This window comes from Haliotis rufescens, unplaced genomic scaffold (genome assembly GCF_023055435.1).
Source record: "Haliotis rufescens isolate VD_foot unplaced genomic scaffold, xgHalRufe1.0.p SCAF_26, whole genome shotgun sequence".
In the NCBI taxonomy this organism is placed as follows: Eukaryota; Metazoa; Mollusca; class Gastropoda; order Lepetellida; family Haliotidae; genus Haliotis; species Haliotis rufescens.
In genome coordinates this window covers 1,019,437-1,037,841 of record NW_025963957.1, presented here as the reverse complement: position 1 = coordinate 1,037,841, position 18,405 = coordinate 1,019,437, and the positions used below count along the sequence as shown (strand labels likewise).

The window sequence follows — 18,405 nt, the reverse complement described above, 5'->3', positions numbered from 1 at the left end:
TGGTGTCCCCCACCGTGATATTGCTGGAATATTGCTACAAGCGGCGTAAAACCATACTCACTGTTATGGCTTAAACTGACTGTCACACCTTTGGTCAAGACGAGTCTGAGCTGGGATTAACATCACTTCAGACTCTCTGGGTAGCTGGGTAGTGTACATGTGACAGAACATGACAGTGGTGCTGTCCTCTCTCCCAGTCGCCCCTATTCCCTGTTTCAAATCCGATGTGTAGCAGAGCGACAAATGACAATAAAGACTGTATATTTTTGGCAAGATTTAATAATAACGTTGTTAAGGAAAGAAAAGCTAAAACATTAATATTTTTCCATACTCTACGTATGTGTAACTCCTGCCCAAAAAAATGTCTAGCTACATATTATACAATTTTGCAAAAGAATGGAAACATGCACATTTGGTGTGTTCCGTCTGAACACTTTTATGGTCCAAAAACAAGGCAAGGTCAAGATTGTACAAGTCAAATTACATGATGAAAATATTCAACCAGTAATAAATCACATCGTAGAATTCCTTTTCAGGTGAGAAAGGATTCTGAGAATTAACTGCAACGTTTGGAACAGCTTGATATTACAGAATATGTTGATGGTCAAACTCCGTGGATAAGCCCTGTTATTGTAGTGCCCATGAAATAGGAAGGTGTGTAACTGTGTGTTGATATGCGAGTCAAACGCCGCCATCCGAATAGAGAGAAATATAACACCGAACATAGATGATCTGATTTGTGACTTAAATGGTTCCATTGTATTTAGCAAGATAGATCTTAATGCTGGATATCACCAGTTAGAACTGTACCCAGATAGCAGTTATATGACTACTTTTAGTACTCATGTTGGACTCCTACTTTACAAACGTGTGTCTTTTGGAATCAGTACCGACTCAGAAATATTTCAGAAGATATTCCTGGATGTCAGAACATCCCTGATGATATTATTGTTCATTGTAAAACAGAGAAACAGCATGATGGCATTCTGTGGGAAAGTTCTCAAGAGGCTTGAAGAAAATGGCGTTTGTCTGAACAAATCAAAATGTCAGTTTTGCGGTCGAAGACCACATATTTTGGTCATGTATTCAGAAAGTTGCGTGTCTCCAGATCCTGAAAAGGTCAAGTCGGTCGTCAATACATCAACACCGAGTGAAGCCAAATTCTTGCTTGGTGTGGCACAGTATGTGGCTAGATTCATCCAAGACTATGCCACAATCACTGAACCCCTACGATAGTTAACACGTCAAGATACTACATAAGAAAACGTACACCTTGACGGATAACAACTTCTGGTTTATTGTAGCGACGTTACTATATAGATTCTTACACCGTTACCAGACCTGAAATCCAAACATTAAATCAAAGCACACGTCTTAAAGATGCACTCAGCTCCACGAAAGTCAGTGACTATTTTGATCCAAGAAAGAAAATTAACTATTTGTTGATGCCAGGCTTGTAAGTGAAGGCGCCATACTCAGACATGAAGGAAGCATCTTAGTTATGCAAGTCATGCACTATCTGACATGGATACCACGCCTTCACAAACTGCACGCGAGATGTTGGCTGTTGTATGGACTGCAAAATATTTTCACCTGTACATGTATGGTGAAAATGTCAAAATAATCACTGATCACAAACATTTGTTGGGCATCTTCAAGAGTCGAAAGCCAGCATTTCTAAGAATAGAACGTTGAGAATACGACAGACTCCGTACAAGTATGAACTTGTCTATCAGTCTGGCAAGGATGAAAACAACCCTGCAGACAACACGAGTTTGCTAGCTCCATGCCGAATATTGGTGAAGAATACACCAACTATGTGTGCATGGATGCTGTACCAAAGGCTCTAGCATTTGCGGTAATTCAACAAGCAACAAGAGCCGATTCCACACTGCAATCTGTAATATCAGCTACGGAATCGAGAAGTTGGGACAGTGTTCGTTTGAAGCAGTTTGTTAACCTGAAAGAAGTGTCAGTGTACAATAGCGTTGTACTTCACAGTCATCGAATCGTTATTCCAGAATCACTCAGAGGTCAACCAGTTGAGCTCGCACACCTTGGACACCAAGGAATTGTAAAGACTTAGAGTCTAATACGCGAGACAGTCTGCTTTCCTGGCATTGATCAACTTGAAGAAGAGAATTGTAAGTGAGTGAATGATGGAGCGAGTTTAGTTAAAAGCCGCTTTGACCATAAAGAACAATTATATTTCCTCTTTACAGAACTCTATGACAAGCTATCGAAGCTAAGTCACTTAAATGGTACTGTTAGGAAATTGTGACCGGACATTTTAGAACAGTACGATAATTAAATAAGTAAGTTTGCCTTGGTTCGTCCACGAAGTCAATGTCACTGCACAGGGTATTTACTCGTTTCAGCGGAAAATAGTATGGCGGCCAAACATGATAAATAGAGAATCTCACCCAAGTGTCTTTTGATATCAAATATATCAACACTAGTTGATTAAAGTGGAAAGATTCCGAAGCTTGCCGAGGGTTGATATATTTGATATCAAAAGACACGAGAGTGAGATTTGATTTATCATCCAACATCATTCTTCCAACTTTTTCAGTTTGTAGACAGTAATAAGCAGTGTTGTAAGTGTAAAAAGTACTGCTTACAGCTTCAGTAGCAGAGCCATTAGTGATGTCATTTGATTGCGACGTCATGGTAACAAGACGTCCCAATGTTCTGCAAAGCATTGTGATGCAATTTCATTGCAGCGATATTTATAATGTAGATATCGCTTGATCTCACCCAAGCGATATCTCTTGTTTTGGATGGTAAATAGTAAACTTAGTACTTTTCAAGACAACCGATATTTCTCGGACCCTGCTATAATAGTCATATGACTGGAAAAAAATATAAGTTCATATATACGCATCTGGACGCTTGTATGATTGCACATGTAAAGCATTCGGAGGTGAATTGAGAGATGTACCCGTTGATTTAAAAAAAGTATTTGTGAAACGATCATCCATACATCCATATGCAATGAGTAAAAGACAAGGCGATGTAGGGCTTACCTCAAAAGTCCCGATGACATGAAAATTATTACTAATAAAACCCACCCAGCCATGCATTTTAATGTGATGTATTATTAGAGTGATTTGATATATTTTATTTTTATAAAAGTATTTAGCAAACCAAGAACTGGCATAAGTAATTAAGACTGCGCTTAAATGACAGACATTTTCATGAGCAACGATCCACTCCATCGCTGTGCGACACAATCAGTCATGTCTTCATCATGCACACAAATACTCAAAATAAATTATCAATAGTTTTAATATATATTTTAAAACTACTGATAATTTATTTTGAATATTTGTAGTATATATACACATGCACAAACGTTAAGCACCACCCACCATATTTGTTAGCTGTTACTTTTGGCACTTAATGATGACTATTATAACGAGATGTACGATTGTTATAAGCCGTATATGTAAACCTCATGTGATGCAAAAGTTGTCCCAAAGCAAGTTTATCTTGTGTTCCAAAAGAATATGAACAGAGAGGAGTTTCACAGAAGGCCAGAAAGTGAATGATTAGAAAACATTGAAAAACCTTTTATGATATCAGCAGACCATATCAGGTGTCACCCTAGGGAGTGCAGAGTCTATTGCAAGACAGAAACGTCAGTAACGTGTGTATGATCCACGGACATTGACCCCAGCTTCAACCCTACGCCTCATACTTATTACAAGTCGTTGAATGCTTCTCTGAGGCAAACGGATCCATTCTTCATGAAGTGCGGCTTCAAGTCCAGCGAGATTTTGAACTGGGGGATCACGATGTCTGATTTTTCGGCCAAGAATGTCCCAGAGATGCTCAATCGGATTAAGATCCGGACTACAGGCCGGCCAAGGAAGAGTGGCAATAGCTTCTTGACGCAAATAAGCCAAAACTGCCCGAGATCTGTGTGGTCTAGCATTGTCGTCCATGTAAACGGGTCTTGTCTGAAGAGGATGGTTGTCAAAATGAGGGACTACCACTGGACGAAGAACGGCATCTTAGTATTGTCGGGCATTCAAGTTTCCACGAATTGTCACCAGCGGAAGTTTGCAGCCGAAGGAAACACAACCCCATATCATGACAGACCCCCGCCACATGCTAAGGTCTTCTGGATGTTCCTTTGTGCAAAACGAGTGTTACGTTGCCTCCAAACAGGTATTCGACCATCAACAGTTCGTAGCAGCATTCGACACTCGTCAGACCAATGGATCCTTCGCCAGTTGGGCAAGTTCCATCGACTACGGGCACGACACCATATCAGACGATTCCGCATGGTCTCTCTGTCAGTTGAGGACGTTTTACTGGTCTTCTGGCGTTATAACCAGCCGCTCTGAGGCGACCCCTTACGGTCATCGTCTAGAGTTTCTGATGGGTAATCCACTGCAGTCTTAAATCTGTTGAAGTGGCAAATGGATTTCGACTGACTATCCTGAAAAGACGTCTATCCTCTCTGTTAGAGGTCTTTCTTGGCCTACCAGACCTATGCCTGTCATTGACATCATTGGTTTGACCATGTTTGACAATCAAACGAGTGATAACACAGTGATGACGACCTATTTGTCTTGCAATGGCCCTGCATGACATGCCAGCATTTTTCATGCCTATCACTTGCCATCTTTCAGCATTCGTTAACTTTCTCCTCACCATGGCTGATTTTCAACCTCTATTGGAAGGGAAATCTCACACAGGAGCAAAATGCAACCACGTCTGAAACTTGAATTTCACTATTTATAGGGTAGGGGATCTGCAGCAACACGTAAAGCACGCTTTCCTTGTGGTATCCGGACAAATTTGGGTTCATGAAACTATGGAAGCCTAAATCAGTCATACATCATCATATTTCGTATTTCTGATTCCCACACGTGAAATCAAGAGACTATAAATATGGTGGCGCTTAACTTTTGTGCATGTGTATATATATACAGGTTTTTAAGATAATTACATTTGCCTACTGTCATGTTTCCCACAGGAATTTGTCATCGTTTAGTATATCAGCGAGTTCCTTATTATATTCAGCATAAAAGTCGTGGAGTATTCTTCGTGTACTATTCTTCATATCAAGCGCATTTCTTTTAGATTTGGTCTCATGCTGCTTTTTAAGTTGTGCGAGGTTGTCCATAGCCGTCACGTTCAGTGGAGCTGAAAATACATGGATTGACTATTACAGGATTTTATCATGAATATAGGTATATGAATATTAATGATGTGCAACTGTTATGTATCATGAACACGTAGGTATTTGAAGTTTTAATCGACAAGAATAACAATTATTAGTTCTTTACCTAAGCCTTACCGACAATACATAACCTGAACTATACAATTTTTCTAAATTTAATTATGAAGTATGCAACATACGTAGTGATAAAAACTTAAAGACGTCACTGAGAGTTCCCCAAGCATTGGCCTTGTAGTCCTCTGTTCTCAAGATGAGGAAGTCCTCCCGCGGAAAGACAGAAAGCCATTCCTTTAGAAACACCGAATAACAACCAATATGGAGCCTGGTCTGAAAGATAGATGAAAACTAGTTAGTGAATTGGGTTATACGCCGCTATGAGCAGTACTGTACTTCAGTTATATCACGTCGTGTCATCTCAATATTGATGTAGGTCTTAAATGCTTAGAACCCTGTGGAAAACAACTAGAACGGATATGGTCCTAGCAATTTAAGGATCAAAATCAAGGCGAATTTTGATGTAGCCCCCTGTCTTAGGGAATTTCGGTGTCTTAGACGACTGTGCCCCAACCCCTCTCCCGCTTGAAAACTTGAAGAGGTTTTACTATCTTCATTTGATCATTTGCTTTGATCATGACTCTTTGCAAGCGGTCATTGATTGTGACGACTTAATATTATGTAACATATTAGTTTTGGCCTCTATCGTAAAATGTACAGCGCTGAAGCTTGTCAGTAAACAGGGTGCCAGGTCTGTGACGTTTACCACTATGGTGAAACCCACAAGCACGGGTATTGCGACTGACAAACCTAGAGACATAATCGGTGCGAATCGGGACTCGAACCCACGATCATAGATTTCTTGCGTACGCAAGGGACGCACCCCTGCACAGCGAATTGCAGCACCTTAGGCGACTGGGCCACCCGTGCCCCAGGTTGAGATAGAAGAGCAGTTCATCATACAAAATAAATATTATGTATAATACAATAGTGAGTGCCACATTATGTCGCGATATCTGCGTTAAACATACAGATAGTTAGTGGGGGCACGGATAGCTCAGTCGTCTAAGGCGCAGCAATTCGCTGTGCAGATTTCCGTCCCTTGGACACGACTCTTGCTCAAAAGTTGATTGATCCGATGGTACAATATTCAAGTGAGTGAGTGAGTTGGGTTTTACGCCGCTTTTAACAATATTCCAGTTATATCGCGGCGTGTCAGCTTAATGTGGGAGGAAAGCCCGAAGTGATGCAGGTCTCAGACGTTTACCACTTCGGTGAAACCCACGAGCACGGGTATGGTGCTGACAAACCTAGAAACATAATTGGGGCGAACCGGGATTCGAACCCACAATCATAGGTTTCTGGCGTGCCCAAGGGACGCAACTCTGCACAGCGATTCGCGGCGCCTTAGACGACTGGGCCACCCGTGCCCCCCTGGACAACTAGAAACAGGTCTACATGTCTATAGACATTTGTGTAATTTTATCTCATTCTTCTGTGTTGGCATCTACGTGAGTCTATTGGAAACAGGAACTCATGGTAAACCTACATGTGTTAAAACAAATTGTGGTTTGGCACGATATACAATGTACTGTGTAGAAAATGACCATCACATTCAACCGTAAAACACGGTGTACAACTACACTGCTCTACTGGTACCAACAATATTGGTATGTACTACAGGCAAAATTACGTTCAAGTGCTATAAGACCCGTGAAGATTTCGGGATAGAATAGGCGGTGAAACCCACGAGCACGGGTATGGTGCTGACAAACCTGGAAACATAATCGGGGCGAACCGGGATTCGAACCCACATTATTTGTTTTTTGGCGTGCCCAAGGGACGCAACTCTAGCGAATCGCGGCGCCTTAGACGACTGGGCCACCCGTGCCCCCACAATATTCAAGACCTCAGTAAAGCTTTATATAGTAGACATGTGACGGAAACTTCCAAAGTTGACCCATCAGTGACAAAAATTATGCCCGATGCAATTCCCCTTTTTGACTTGTACCACATGTTCCCGTGCTGTTTCCAGGTGAACAATTGACTTGCCTTTGCGTGTGTTTTTGACGGGTTCAACCCGTGGGCAGGATACGCTCATCTGTTCGTGAACACCTGGTATCATCCATATTTGATAATGATTCATAAACACATACTCATGACATACTTGGAATCGTACAATCGAATCGGTTTTTAGTAATGAAACCTATGAATGTGGGTTCGAGTCCCAGTTCGCCCCAATTATGTTTCTAGGTTTAGCAGCCCGTGCGCGTGGGTTTCCACAAAGTGGTAAACGTCTGAGACCTGCATCACTTTCGGGGTTTCCTCTCACATTATTGTGTTTGTTTGGTTGTTTGTTTGTTTGTTGTTTAACACCGCACTCAGCAATATTCCAGCTATATGACGGCGGTCTGCACATAATCGAATCTGGACCACACAATCCAGAGATTGACATCATGAGCATTGATCCACGCAATTTGGATACGATGACATGCATCAACCAAGTCAACGATCCTGACCACCCGATCGCCTCTTACAACATAGTCGCCTTTTTGCGGCAAGCATGGGTTGCTGAAGACCTATTCTACCCCGGATCTTCTTAACTGAAACGCCATGATTTAACTGGAATACTGTTCAAAGCGGGTGTAATTATTATTATCAAAGCAACAGTTCAAGAAAGTAAATACCGGTAGGTGATGATACATCTTCGTACTAAACATGCATGTTCTGACAGAATTTTCCCGGATGCACTTCTTCATCATCCAGACAGAAAGGATAACATGATCATGGAACGACTCCGGTGACCTTCCATAGTTCATGAAGTAGTAGTCTGAGTATAATCTGAAAATTACAGTTACAATTTACAGTTAAACCTGGATCGTCTGGACCTCTTTAATCCAGACACTTCATGCTGGGAATGTCTCGGTATATCAAAAAGTAACGTCACTCATAATCCACTGTTCCATCATTGGATATTTGTCCGGATTAACGAGCTTTTTACTGGAATTGATTGGGGTGAATATGAACATTATTTCGTCTGGTGTGACTACCATGTCATTCAGTAAAGGATACAACACGACACAGACGTGTTTTATCCGACTTATGAACTGTCGAAACAACATTCATTAATATTTGTTTAATGTTATGTATAAAAGTGCGCCACGACAGTCTAAAGAAACGCTCGTAAAAGATATCTGGCTAGGAAATAATCGCTAAACATGGTACCATCCAATGAACCTCATATCTTTAACAAGTTCTGTGGTTGAATGGTTAGAGAGCCTGACTACTGATCAGAAGGTTTTGGTTTTGATTCCCATCGTCCATAATGAAAACGTTACATTTCGATTTTATAACATTGGACGTTTGAAATACAAAGTCAAAACTTCACTTGCTTCTCAACTCATCTGGTCTTATCAGGAAAAAAGGGGCGGCGGGGTAGCCTAGTGGTTAAAGCGTTCGCTCGTCACGCCGAAGACCCGGGTTCGGTTCCCGACATGGGTACAATGTGTGAAGCCCATTTCTGGTGTCCCCCACCGTGCTATCGCTGGAATATTGCAAAAGCGGCGTAAAACCATACTCACTCACTCACTTTTTGGGAAAAAGATAACCGTCATTCTCAGCCTTACGAATAAAAACCTATACCAGGGATGAAATCTTACTAAGAAAAACAAGTAACGTCCCAAACAACGGTGAACATCCGTGACAGGTTTATGATACCGGCGAATGTTTAATTACAGCCACCTTTGGGTATGCTGGGTTCTAAATCGTGTTTACTTGCCCAAATGGTAGCGATATATAGTAACAATACCTTCGAGAAAGTTACAAGACTGAAGTTAAAAGTTCTGACACGTTTATCGACAGTACTGTCAGAATCGGCAGTCATATTGAATACAAAACTATGGAGCCTGGGGTTGCAGAAATCCCCCGAAAGTAAAAGACTGTAATTTGCAGTAATGACACTTTGGGTCGACAGTTGAGGAGAGTTACATATGAGGACAGTTGTTGGGTGTGTTTTAGCTCACACATTAAAAAACAAATATTATCGACTGGGGAGTAACAGTGATTCGATTACCGATTGGTTAAACTATAAACAAGGAAAAGTACGGAATAACAAAACTGGTAAGCAATGGCTGACAAGAGGCTCGGAGCGAACTGAATCCTGTTTCCGGGGTTTCTGAGTTCCACTCGGGTCGAAATCTGTATGTTGAGTCTCGGACGTATGTAAAATATGTGAGTATCCAAGCTTGGGTTGACGGTTTTTCTCTGAATGCGAAATGGTTGCTAGATAGAACGTTAAGTTAAATTGGAGACGCGCTCAACACTGATACTCGTTCCATGCCTGTTTTATATCGGGAGTGAGTCTACTTGACCAGTATCATGAGAGAACCGAAGATTTGGGACATATACACTTGGAACTTCATTAAGCACCACCATAACAAAGACATAGAATGATAAGTTTTGAAAATTAATAAGTTGTATCCATATATAAGATAGTATGGCCCTTTTCCCACACCACACCCGTGCCAATACCACTGTCAATGCGCTTGATGAAATGTCTAAAAACACAAAGCATTATCATGGCAAGTCGTAGATTCTTCTGATTAAGATGGTAGATAATTGGAATGAAACATGCAGGAATGTCTTGTAGGGTAATCGGACGTCAACTTGGACGTCACCATACTGTAACTTAAAGATTAGTGCGGAAACAAATGAACAACAACAACAACAACAAATGAAGTTAAGGTCAGGTCACGCCCACGTCAGTCACCCAGGAGAGATGATGCAGCATTATTAAGGCTCAATAGACGACGTCCATTTGACAACAGTACAGTCGTAAAGGCACAGCGGCTCCCAGGCAGAGCGATGTCAACCAGAAGCATCAGAAATCGTCTGGATGTAGAGCCAGAAGACCATCAAACGTCCCTTGTTACCTCAGGTCAATAAAACAGATCGTTTGGTATGGTCTGATCAACGTCTGAACTGGAATTTTGCACCATGGCGGAAAGTCCATTTTGCTGATGAAAGTTGGTTTCAGTTGCACATGGTAGCCGGCCTATGCGTGTCTGGAACCAGGCAGATATAACCATGGCTGCACACAACATTTTAGACACACATCCATTTGGTGGGGGTTCGGTAATGGTATGGGGATGTGTTTCATTCAATTGTAAACTTGACTTCATGCCTGTGCAAGGTAATGTGAACGGACCTCGATTTCAGTATGACATCCTGGGGACGGCAGTTATCTCCCATTTTGACAATCGTGCTTTGGCCACTAGACCTGTCTTTTGGATGATATTGCTAGACGTGCTGTTCTGGAATGCTTACGTCATAATGCCACTGAGACACTTCCCTGGCCAACAAGAAGTCCCGAGCTTAGTCCAATAGAACGTCTTTGAGACATTTTAGGGCCGTCATGTTCGACAGAGAGACCCACCTGTCCAGAACATTCGTGACCAACTCGTGTTATTCCGGGACAAGCCGAATAGCGACTCGTGCCCCTCTCGTGGCCATTTTTGCGACCTGGTTCCGTCTTAGCGCAAACGGGCATACCTACAACAATTGTCTACTCGTTGCGTAATTGTTCACATACATTTCCCCATATATTATATATACTTCAGATGCAATTTAAAGCACATCGGGACATGCGGAATTATACAGTATGACTGTACACATTTAACTGTGTCTTGGGTATATTTTTAGATGCAAGACATATGTAAAATAAAAAATTATTTCTGAGGGATTCTTTGACAAAGAACTTGAAATCATACGCGCATTCTGATTGGTTTGTCGTATTTTCGCACATAACATTCATCGATAGGGGGACGAGTCTTCTTGCAGGTTACGGAAAGGGGCGAGTGGTGACGAATGCTGTCCAGAAGTTACCGTGTTTGGCTGTTTTTGGAGATACATATATTTTCATTATTTTAAGACATACTATACGCTGTAACAGGATAACGAGGGGTAGGATTTATACCACTAGCCGGAGGCTAACGAGGGACGCATAATGTGTGATGTACCCAGAGTGATCCAACTACGACGATTTTATCTTATCGACAAGTTTTAATAAGACAATTAATATAAAATTCAAAATTGATAGAAAACAACTGTTCGATTGAGGGAAGGGTAGCTTGTGATATGTCATGTGATATTCATTGACTTGGAAAAAGCGTTTGGCTTTTTGCCTCGAAGGTGTCATAAGGGATTTATTCTGTCTCTCAGAAATCCATGTGCAGTCTGTCTTGCTCGTGGCGGGATTAAAGAGATTTATTCTCTCGCTAAGAAATATATCCCCCCCCCTCCCTTGTTAGACTCAGCATCCGAAGCAATTTGTTAAATGTAGGAATACCCCGGAGGTGCCAAACTTTGAGATAGAATAAGTCAAGGAAGTAGGGCACAGGTACTTCTCAAACTATCGCAATCCCGTTGCGGAACCTACATAACAATATAATCACAAGAGTAATATTAATATTACCTGTCATTAGATTATTTTGAAATTGTCCTCGATAAGCACCCGTAATATTGACACCAACAGTAAATATATCAACAACGTACCTGTCTATGGGGTTTCTGAAGATGAGTAGGAATTTCATATATTTATACACATGGCGCATTAAATGTGGAGTAAGAACTAAAGGTTCTTGAAGCCCTCTGTTCTGAGGTATTCTCGTCCATCCTCGGAAATCCCAGAAGTCCATCGGTGTTCCGTCCCCTAGAAAATTGCAAATAAATGTGTGCAATATAAAAATCGGTACTTAAAACATTCTAACATCGAGGGGTTTTGTAGCTGGGATTTTATAGAAAAAATATTGTCCCCGAAAATTCTTGAAAAAAGATAATTGTGCTTTAGACCATTGAAAAAAAAAATCGAAATTGCCTGCCGCACAAACTACATTGTTGCAGGACGATTTTCTTTAAAAAAAATTCAGACCCATAATTTTAAAGAATAAATATCTGGTTTGCAGCTGCAGCTGGAAAATATCTAATCGCGATGCAAAGTCCCAGTTTCTATGATGACGCTAAATAAAGGCATGTTTTCACATTGACCTCTTAATTTCTGTTCAACAAACAGGTATTATTCGATTTGTTTACTGTGTGTCTGGTAAGCAAGATTCATCCCTTAAATGCCACAGTATCTGAAATTATCCAATGTGTTCTGGTTGTCGATGTAGTCATTGAGATTTGATGGAAATATTGGATGTTCCCATACATTTTTCGTAGTATATTTTAAAACTAGTTATTGCATTTAATTTCATTGAAAGCTTGGTTTTAATAATACATTCCATGACATATTTAATATATTACGACCCGGTCCTGATTGCCAACTATAATAAAATACTGGGATTTTAAGCTTAACTATCTCGAAACTAGTCACGCCAGTAGTTTACATGGTCTGCTGAGTAACTTACCTACAACTTTAGGGTGGTAATCATCGACTGCATAAGCTTTTATACTGACGGATGCCTTCCTAAACATGTTGATGTAGTCAGCAAACGTTAGATGATGACGTCTCATACTTTTATGAACTATACCTGAAAAACATGTTGTAATGAATACATCCTATCAGACATAAAAATAAATTATGCATCTCCGTTGTGTTTTATTACGTCAAAACTGAACTTTATTTTGAGAAATGCCAGTTTCACTAAATCCCACTGTTAAAAGCGGGGACCAGTCGCCTGAGAGCACGCCAGAAATCTAAGATTGTGGGTTCGAGTCCCGATTCGTCCCTGTTATGTTTCTAGGTTTGTAAGCACCATACCCGTGACTGTGGGTTTCACCAAAGGGGTAAAGGTCTGAGACCTGTATCACTTCGGGGTTTCCTCCACCATTAAGCTGACACGCCGTGATATAACTGTTTTTATTTGTTTGTTTGTTGTTTACCGCCGCATACAGCTATATTCCACCTATATGACGGCGGTCTGTAAATAATCGAGTCTGAACCAGACAATCAAATGATTGACATCATGAGCATCGATCCATGCAATTGGCATACGATGCCATGCATCAACCAATTCAGCGAGCCTGACTACCCGATCCCGTTAGTCGCCTTTTACGACAAGCATAGTCGCCTTGGGTTCAACGCCGCTTTTAACAGTATTCCAGTTATATCGCGGTGTGTCAGCTTAATGTGGGAGGAAAGTCCGAAGTGATGCAGGTCTCAGACGTTTACCACTTCGGTGAAACCCACGAGCACGGGTATGGTGCTGACAAACCTAGAAACATAATCGGGGCGAACCGGGATTCGAACCCACAATCATAGGTTTCTGTCGTGCCCAAGGGACGCAACTCTGCACAGCGAATCGCGGCGTCTTAGACGACTGGGCCACCCGTGCCCCCCGGTTGTTCGAAACTTAATAAGCGTCGTGTTTGTACATATGCACGTTAAATAATACACAATTACTTATGGGTATGGTAGAAATAATAATACACACATACTGATGGGTATGGTAGACATTCTATATTAAAAAAACCCTACTTTTCGCAATTTCAAACATGGTAGGGATCTTGTGACAGTAAATGCATTAAATTTTCTTACCCCAGTCTTCATTAAACCAATTTATTTGTACACGAAATTATCAACCCTCGGATTGTTTATTTATTGTTAAATAGACAAAATGAAATTAAACAACAGTTCTTTCAATTTTCAATTACATAATAAACAAGCTCGGTATGCTTTCATTTGCTCCACAGTTTATACAAAGACACACGTTCCACGCTGAACAGAATCTGTTTCATTGCATAATCGAGACTGGTTAGTCTCTGGCGTTGACGTTGTATATTTACCCTGGAGCGATATAACCAGGTGGCATTATTTACTTGAAATTGTATATCTACACGAGGAATGGGCGCATGAGGAACATAACAAGAGTAATTGTCTTTGTTCAGGGAGAATGTGTTATAATTTACCATAGCGAAACCGACCCGTGAAGTTTCCGGGGTAGAATAGGACTTCAGCAACCCATACTTGCCGTAAAAGGCGACTATGCTTGTCGTAAAAGGCGACTAACGGGATCGGGTGGTCAGGCTCGCTGACTTGATTGATGCATGTCATCGATCCCAATTGCGTGGATCGATGCTCATGACATTAATCACTGGATTGTCTGGTCCAGACTTGATTATTTACAGACCGCCGTCATATAGCTGAAATATTGCTGAGTGCGGCGTCAAACAACAAACCAACCAACCAACCAACCATAGCGAAACCAGCTCCAGTAGGTAGCTTCCTTCCCAAGCACACAGCTACACGTCTCCACATCTGGGTGGTGAGTAATTCTATTGAACAGATCCGTAGATCCGCATTTATCGGATCCAATGAGATGGAAATACGGGAGGCAGCTGATGGTCCCGTTTTGGTCCTTCCAGCACGGGTTCTTGAAGTCAGGGAGCAGCTCCGTCCTGTTCTGAAGAGATACATGCATTGTGATGAAACATCACCGAGTGACCAGCTGACTCGTTAAATACATAATGGAATCTTGTTAACTTGAAGTCATCGGGTAAATGTCGATAAGGCGTCTGCCCGTGCCCAAAAGCTACATCGTCGTAAACGATAAATTGAGAGGACACAGTTTGTGTTCACGGTATTGATTCAAACACACTTTCATTGCACGGCAACGAATAGTACAGTTTGACACAGTTTGATACAGTTTGACACAATTTGACACAGTGTGAGTGTGCATGTGTGTGTGTGTGTGCTTGTGCGTGCGCGCGTGTGTGTTTGTGTGTGTGTGCGTGTTGAGCCCGAGGTCTTCCATTAACCGCCCTAAAAAATAGCGTTACCGTTATTATAGCTAAAATAGACAGCACTTGTTATGAAATAAAAATAAACAACAATATCGATTTTGAAACACTGCAATCAGCTCACAACGAATGTCACGGACCCACTTTTACAAATATTGAAACGTCATAGAATAAACCAGATGACGTCAGTGTTGAACATCAGTATGACGTCATCTAACAACGGGCGTGATAATGCAATATGAGGGTATTATCAAGTTACAGTTCCCCGCTTATTTCTGATAACATGCGGGCTGTTTAATGATAATTCTATCCATTTTAGCTATAATTTCTAGTTATAACTGTATGTATGAAAGAATTGCAAACACATTACAACCGGTAGTGAAGTATGACAGTAGCTGTTATGGCTAACAACGATCTTGATGGACGATAGGGGTGGGATGGGAATTTTAAAGTTTTTAGTTTTTAGATCACTTGAGCATAATACCACCACGATCTGTCAACCATTCATTCACTCATTCATTCAGGCACAAAGCGAATGAGTCTCCCAATGACTTGAGGGACTCTGTCCCACTCCTCTTGCAGAGCCGGGCCAAGGTTGTCGACGGCTTATGATGTTGACGCATATGTTTCCCTGTCATGTCCCAGACGTTTTCAATCTGGGAAAGGCAATGGCGTTCTATTGATGTTGCTGCTGGAGGTGAACACTGGCGATTCGTGAACGGTGGGAAAGACAAAACGTCGACCCACACGCCTTGCACACGGGGCAACAGAGGGTGTCAGTATGTTGTCACGATAGTTCGGTCCAGTAACCTTACCCTTCTTTGCACAATATGCAGTGGGGTCTGGTCAGTCATGGTGATGCCACCCCACACTTTTACCGATCTACGGCCAAATATGTCGACGTCGCCATGCAGACACGACCACGCCTATCGAGGAAGCGCAAAGTGAATCGGGACTCATTTAAAAAAACATGACACGTGACCAGAGACGATTACTCCAGTTTCGACGTTGTGTACACCATGGACGTCTGTTGGCAATATATACGGTTTGTAAGTGCCAGCACAACACGTGGTCGTCGAGCACAACGATGAGCTGCATACATTCTAATCGTCTGACCCGTAACTCGTACTCCAGTAGCCTGATGAAAGTTTGCAGAAATTTAATTCGCCGTTTGAGCTCGGTTTCTTAGAGTCTAGTTTCGGATCAATCGATCCTTAACGTTTGTCGTTGACCTGGGACGCCCTGAAAGGGTCGATCGTCAACGTGTTTGCTCTTGCTGTTACTTATTCCATAGTCTGCTTATCACAGAACATTGAACATATTGCAATTGGCCACAGCACGCTGACTTCTGCCAGTTTCCAGCATGCTGAAAGTTCCTAGGCGCTTCACGCGTTGCAGACGCCACATCACTTGATCGTACACGAACAAGGAACAAAATATACTGTTTTAACATTTGAAATCTCATGCTGCACGTTCGGTTCTAAATTCACGGTCACATCTACAGGTAACCCGGCTCTACATTGACGTTTGTTTGTTGTGTAACGCCGTACCCAGCAATATTCCATTGAAGTACAGTACGGTTATCATCATTTCAATGTGACTGTAAAAACTTTTTGGTGAAAGCAAATATATGGAGTGAAGCGCCATAGGTTGAATCCAATAATTTGAGTGGATTGTCGATCTGAATTCCGAAATCAATATGGCGCTGTATGTTCTCAAGCACTTGTTTACACCCTAATTCGTCACTCGGACATACGACAGGCATTGAACGCAAGTAGCAGAACACCTTTTAAAGCAAACATAAATTTGGCACTCATAAAAAAAGTGAGCAAGCCGTGCAAAGTTTCTTTCTACACCGTACGTCACTACTAGGACGTCATATCGCTCATTCATACTATACAAACCCTGTAGACATGTCATACTGACCCGAGACAAAGCCTGTAGACATGGTATATTGACCAGAGACAAACCCTGTAGACATGTCATACTGACCCGAGACAAACCCTGTAGACATGGTATATTGACCCGAGACAAAGCCTGTAGACATGGTATATTGACCAGAGACAAACCCTGTAGACATGTCATACTGACCCGAGACAAAGCCTGTAGACATGGTATATTGACCAGAGACAAACCCTGTAGACATGTCATACTGACCCGAGACAAAGCCTGTAGACATGGTATACTGACCCGAGACAAAGCCTGTAGACATGGTATACTGACCCGAGACAAACCCTGTAGACATGGTATATTGACCAGAGACAAACCCTGTAGACATGGTATATTGATCCGAGACAAACCCTGTAGACATGGTATATTGACCAGAGACAAACCCTGTAGACATGGTATATTGACCCGAGACAAAGCCTGTAGACATGGTATATTGACCCGAGACAAAGCCTGTAGACATGGTATATTGACCAGAGACAAAGCCTGTAGACATGGTATATTGACCCGAGACAAACCCTGTAGACATGGTATGCTGACCCGAGACAAAATCTGTAGACATGGTATATTGACCCGAGACAAAGCCTGTAGACATGACATATTGACCCGAGACAAAGCCTGTAGACATGGTATACTGACCCGAGACAAAGCCTGTAGACATGGTATATTGACCAGAGACAAACCCTGTAGACATGGTATATTGACCCGAGACAAAGCCTGTAGACACGGTATATTGACCCGAGACAAAGCCTGTTGTCATGACATATTGACCCGAGACAAAGCCTGTAGACATGACATATTGACCCGATACAAAACGAGGAGACATGCCATGTTTCAATCACTTATGATGTCAAAATATGTAAAAAAAAAAGTGTTATCGATATGCGAGATAGAAATCTTACCAAGCAAAAAAGATCCTCGTCTTCGCCTGGTATTGCTCCAACACAGGGAAACTGTGGCATATACACTTCTTTCTTGAACAGTCTGTCAGTGTTCCAAATGAGTTGCCATGGTGTATTTTGTCCAACTTGGTCAAACTCCATGTATGTAAACGTACACACCAACACCACCGTTGCGAATGCGACAACACGCATGTACAAGGCTACTTTAGTCATGGTTGAAGTACAGAAACAGACAACTGAAACAGATGTGGTGATACACTGAAATCTCGTTAGTCCGGACACCGTTAATTCGGAAAGCCAAACTTTCGAATGATTACTGTTGGAACGTTTACATATTGACAAAGGTTAATTACTTCATGACATGATTCGTTTATACGGACACAACGGTACTGTCCGGATTAACGGCGATTCAGTGTACTACATGATATGAATAATAAGGAATGTTACGTTTTGGCGAAAAGACTAACAAATGACATATTTTTTTCTACTGTTTCCATACCAATCTTTAAATGCTTTCCCATGTGAAATTGGCCCAAGCTTCTGTTGCTTGTGATTATGAGCGCCGAATGAGGTTCCCGTCGTTAGGCTCGACCACGTGGCTGATTGCTTGTCATTTTAATACTAGTATTG

At 41.7% G+C, this 18,405-nt stretch overlaps 1 protein-coding gene across 1 annotated transcript; it reads right to left on the bottom strand.

Annotated features, from left to right (window-relative positions):
* Positions 1–4,888: 4,888 nt before the first annotated feature.
* LOC124141513 (carbohydrate sulfotransferase 15-like) lies at positions 4,889–17,978 on the bottom strand. Its single transcript, XM_046509550.2, has 7 exons — positions 17,776–17,978; positions 14,382–14,589; positions 12,595–12,717; positions 11,741–11,897; positions 7,876–8,029; positions 5,374–5,521; positions 4,889–5,157 (listed from the first exon to the last, which is right to left on the bottom strand). The coding sequence occupies exons 1-7, from the start codon at positions 17,965–17,967 to the stop codon at positions 4,973–4,975; spliced, it is 1,167 nt and encodes a 388-aa protein (XP_046365506.2). The 5' UTR covers positions 17,968–17,978; the 3' UTR covers positions 4,889–4,972.
* Between the last annotated feature and the right edge of the window lie 427 nt (positions 17,979–18,405).

Coding starts and splice junctions, on each gene's coding strand:
- LOC124141513 (XM_046509550.2), bottom strand. CDS start 17,967: ATGCGTGTTGTCGCATTCGCAACGGTGGTGTTGGTGTGTACGTTTACA. Junction 11,898..12,594: donor TTACCACCCTAAAGTTGTAG/GTAAGTTACTCA, acceptor GCAATTTTCTAG/GGGACGGAACACCGATGGAC. Junction 8,030..11,740: donor TTCAGAAACCCCATAGACAG/GTACGTTGTTGA, acceptor TGTAATTTTCAG/ATTATACTCAGACTACTACT.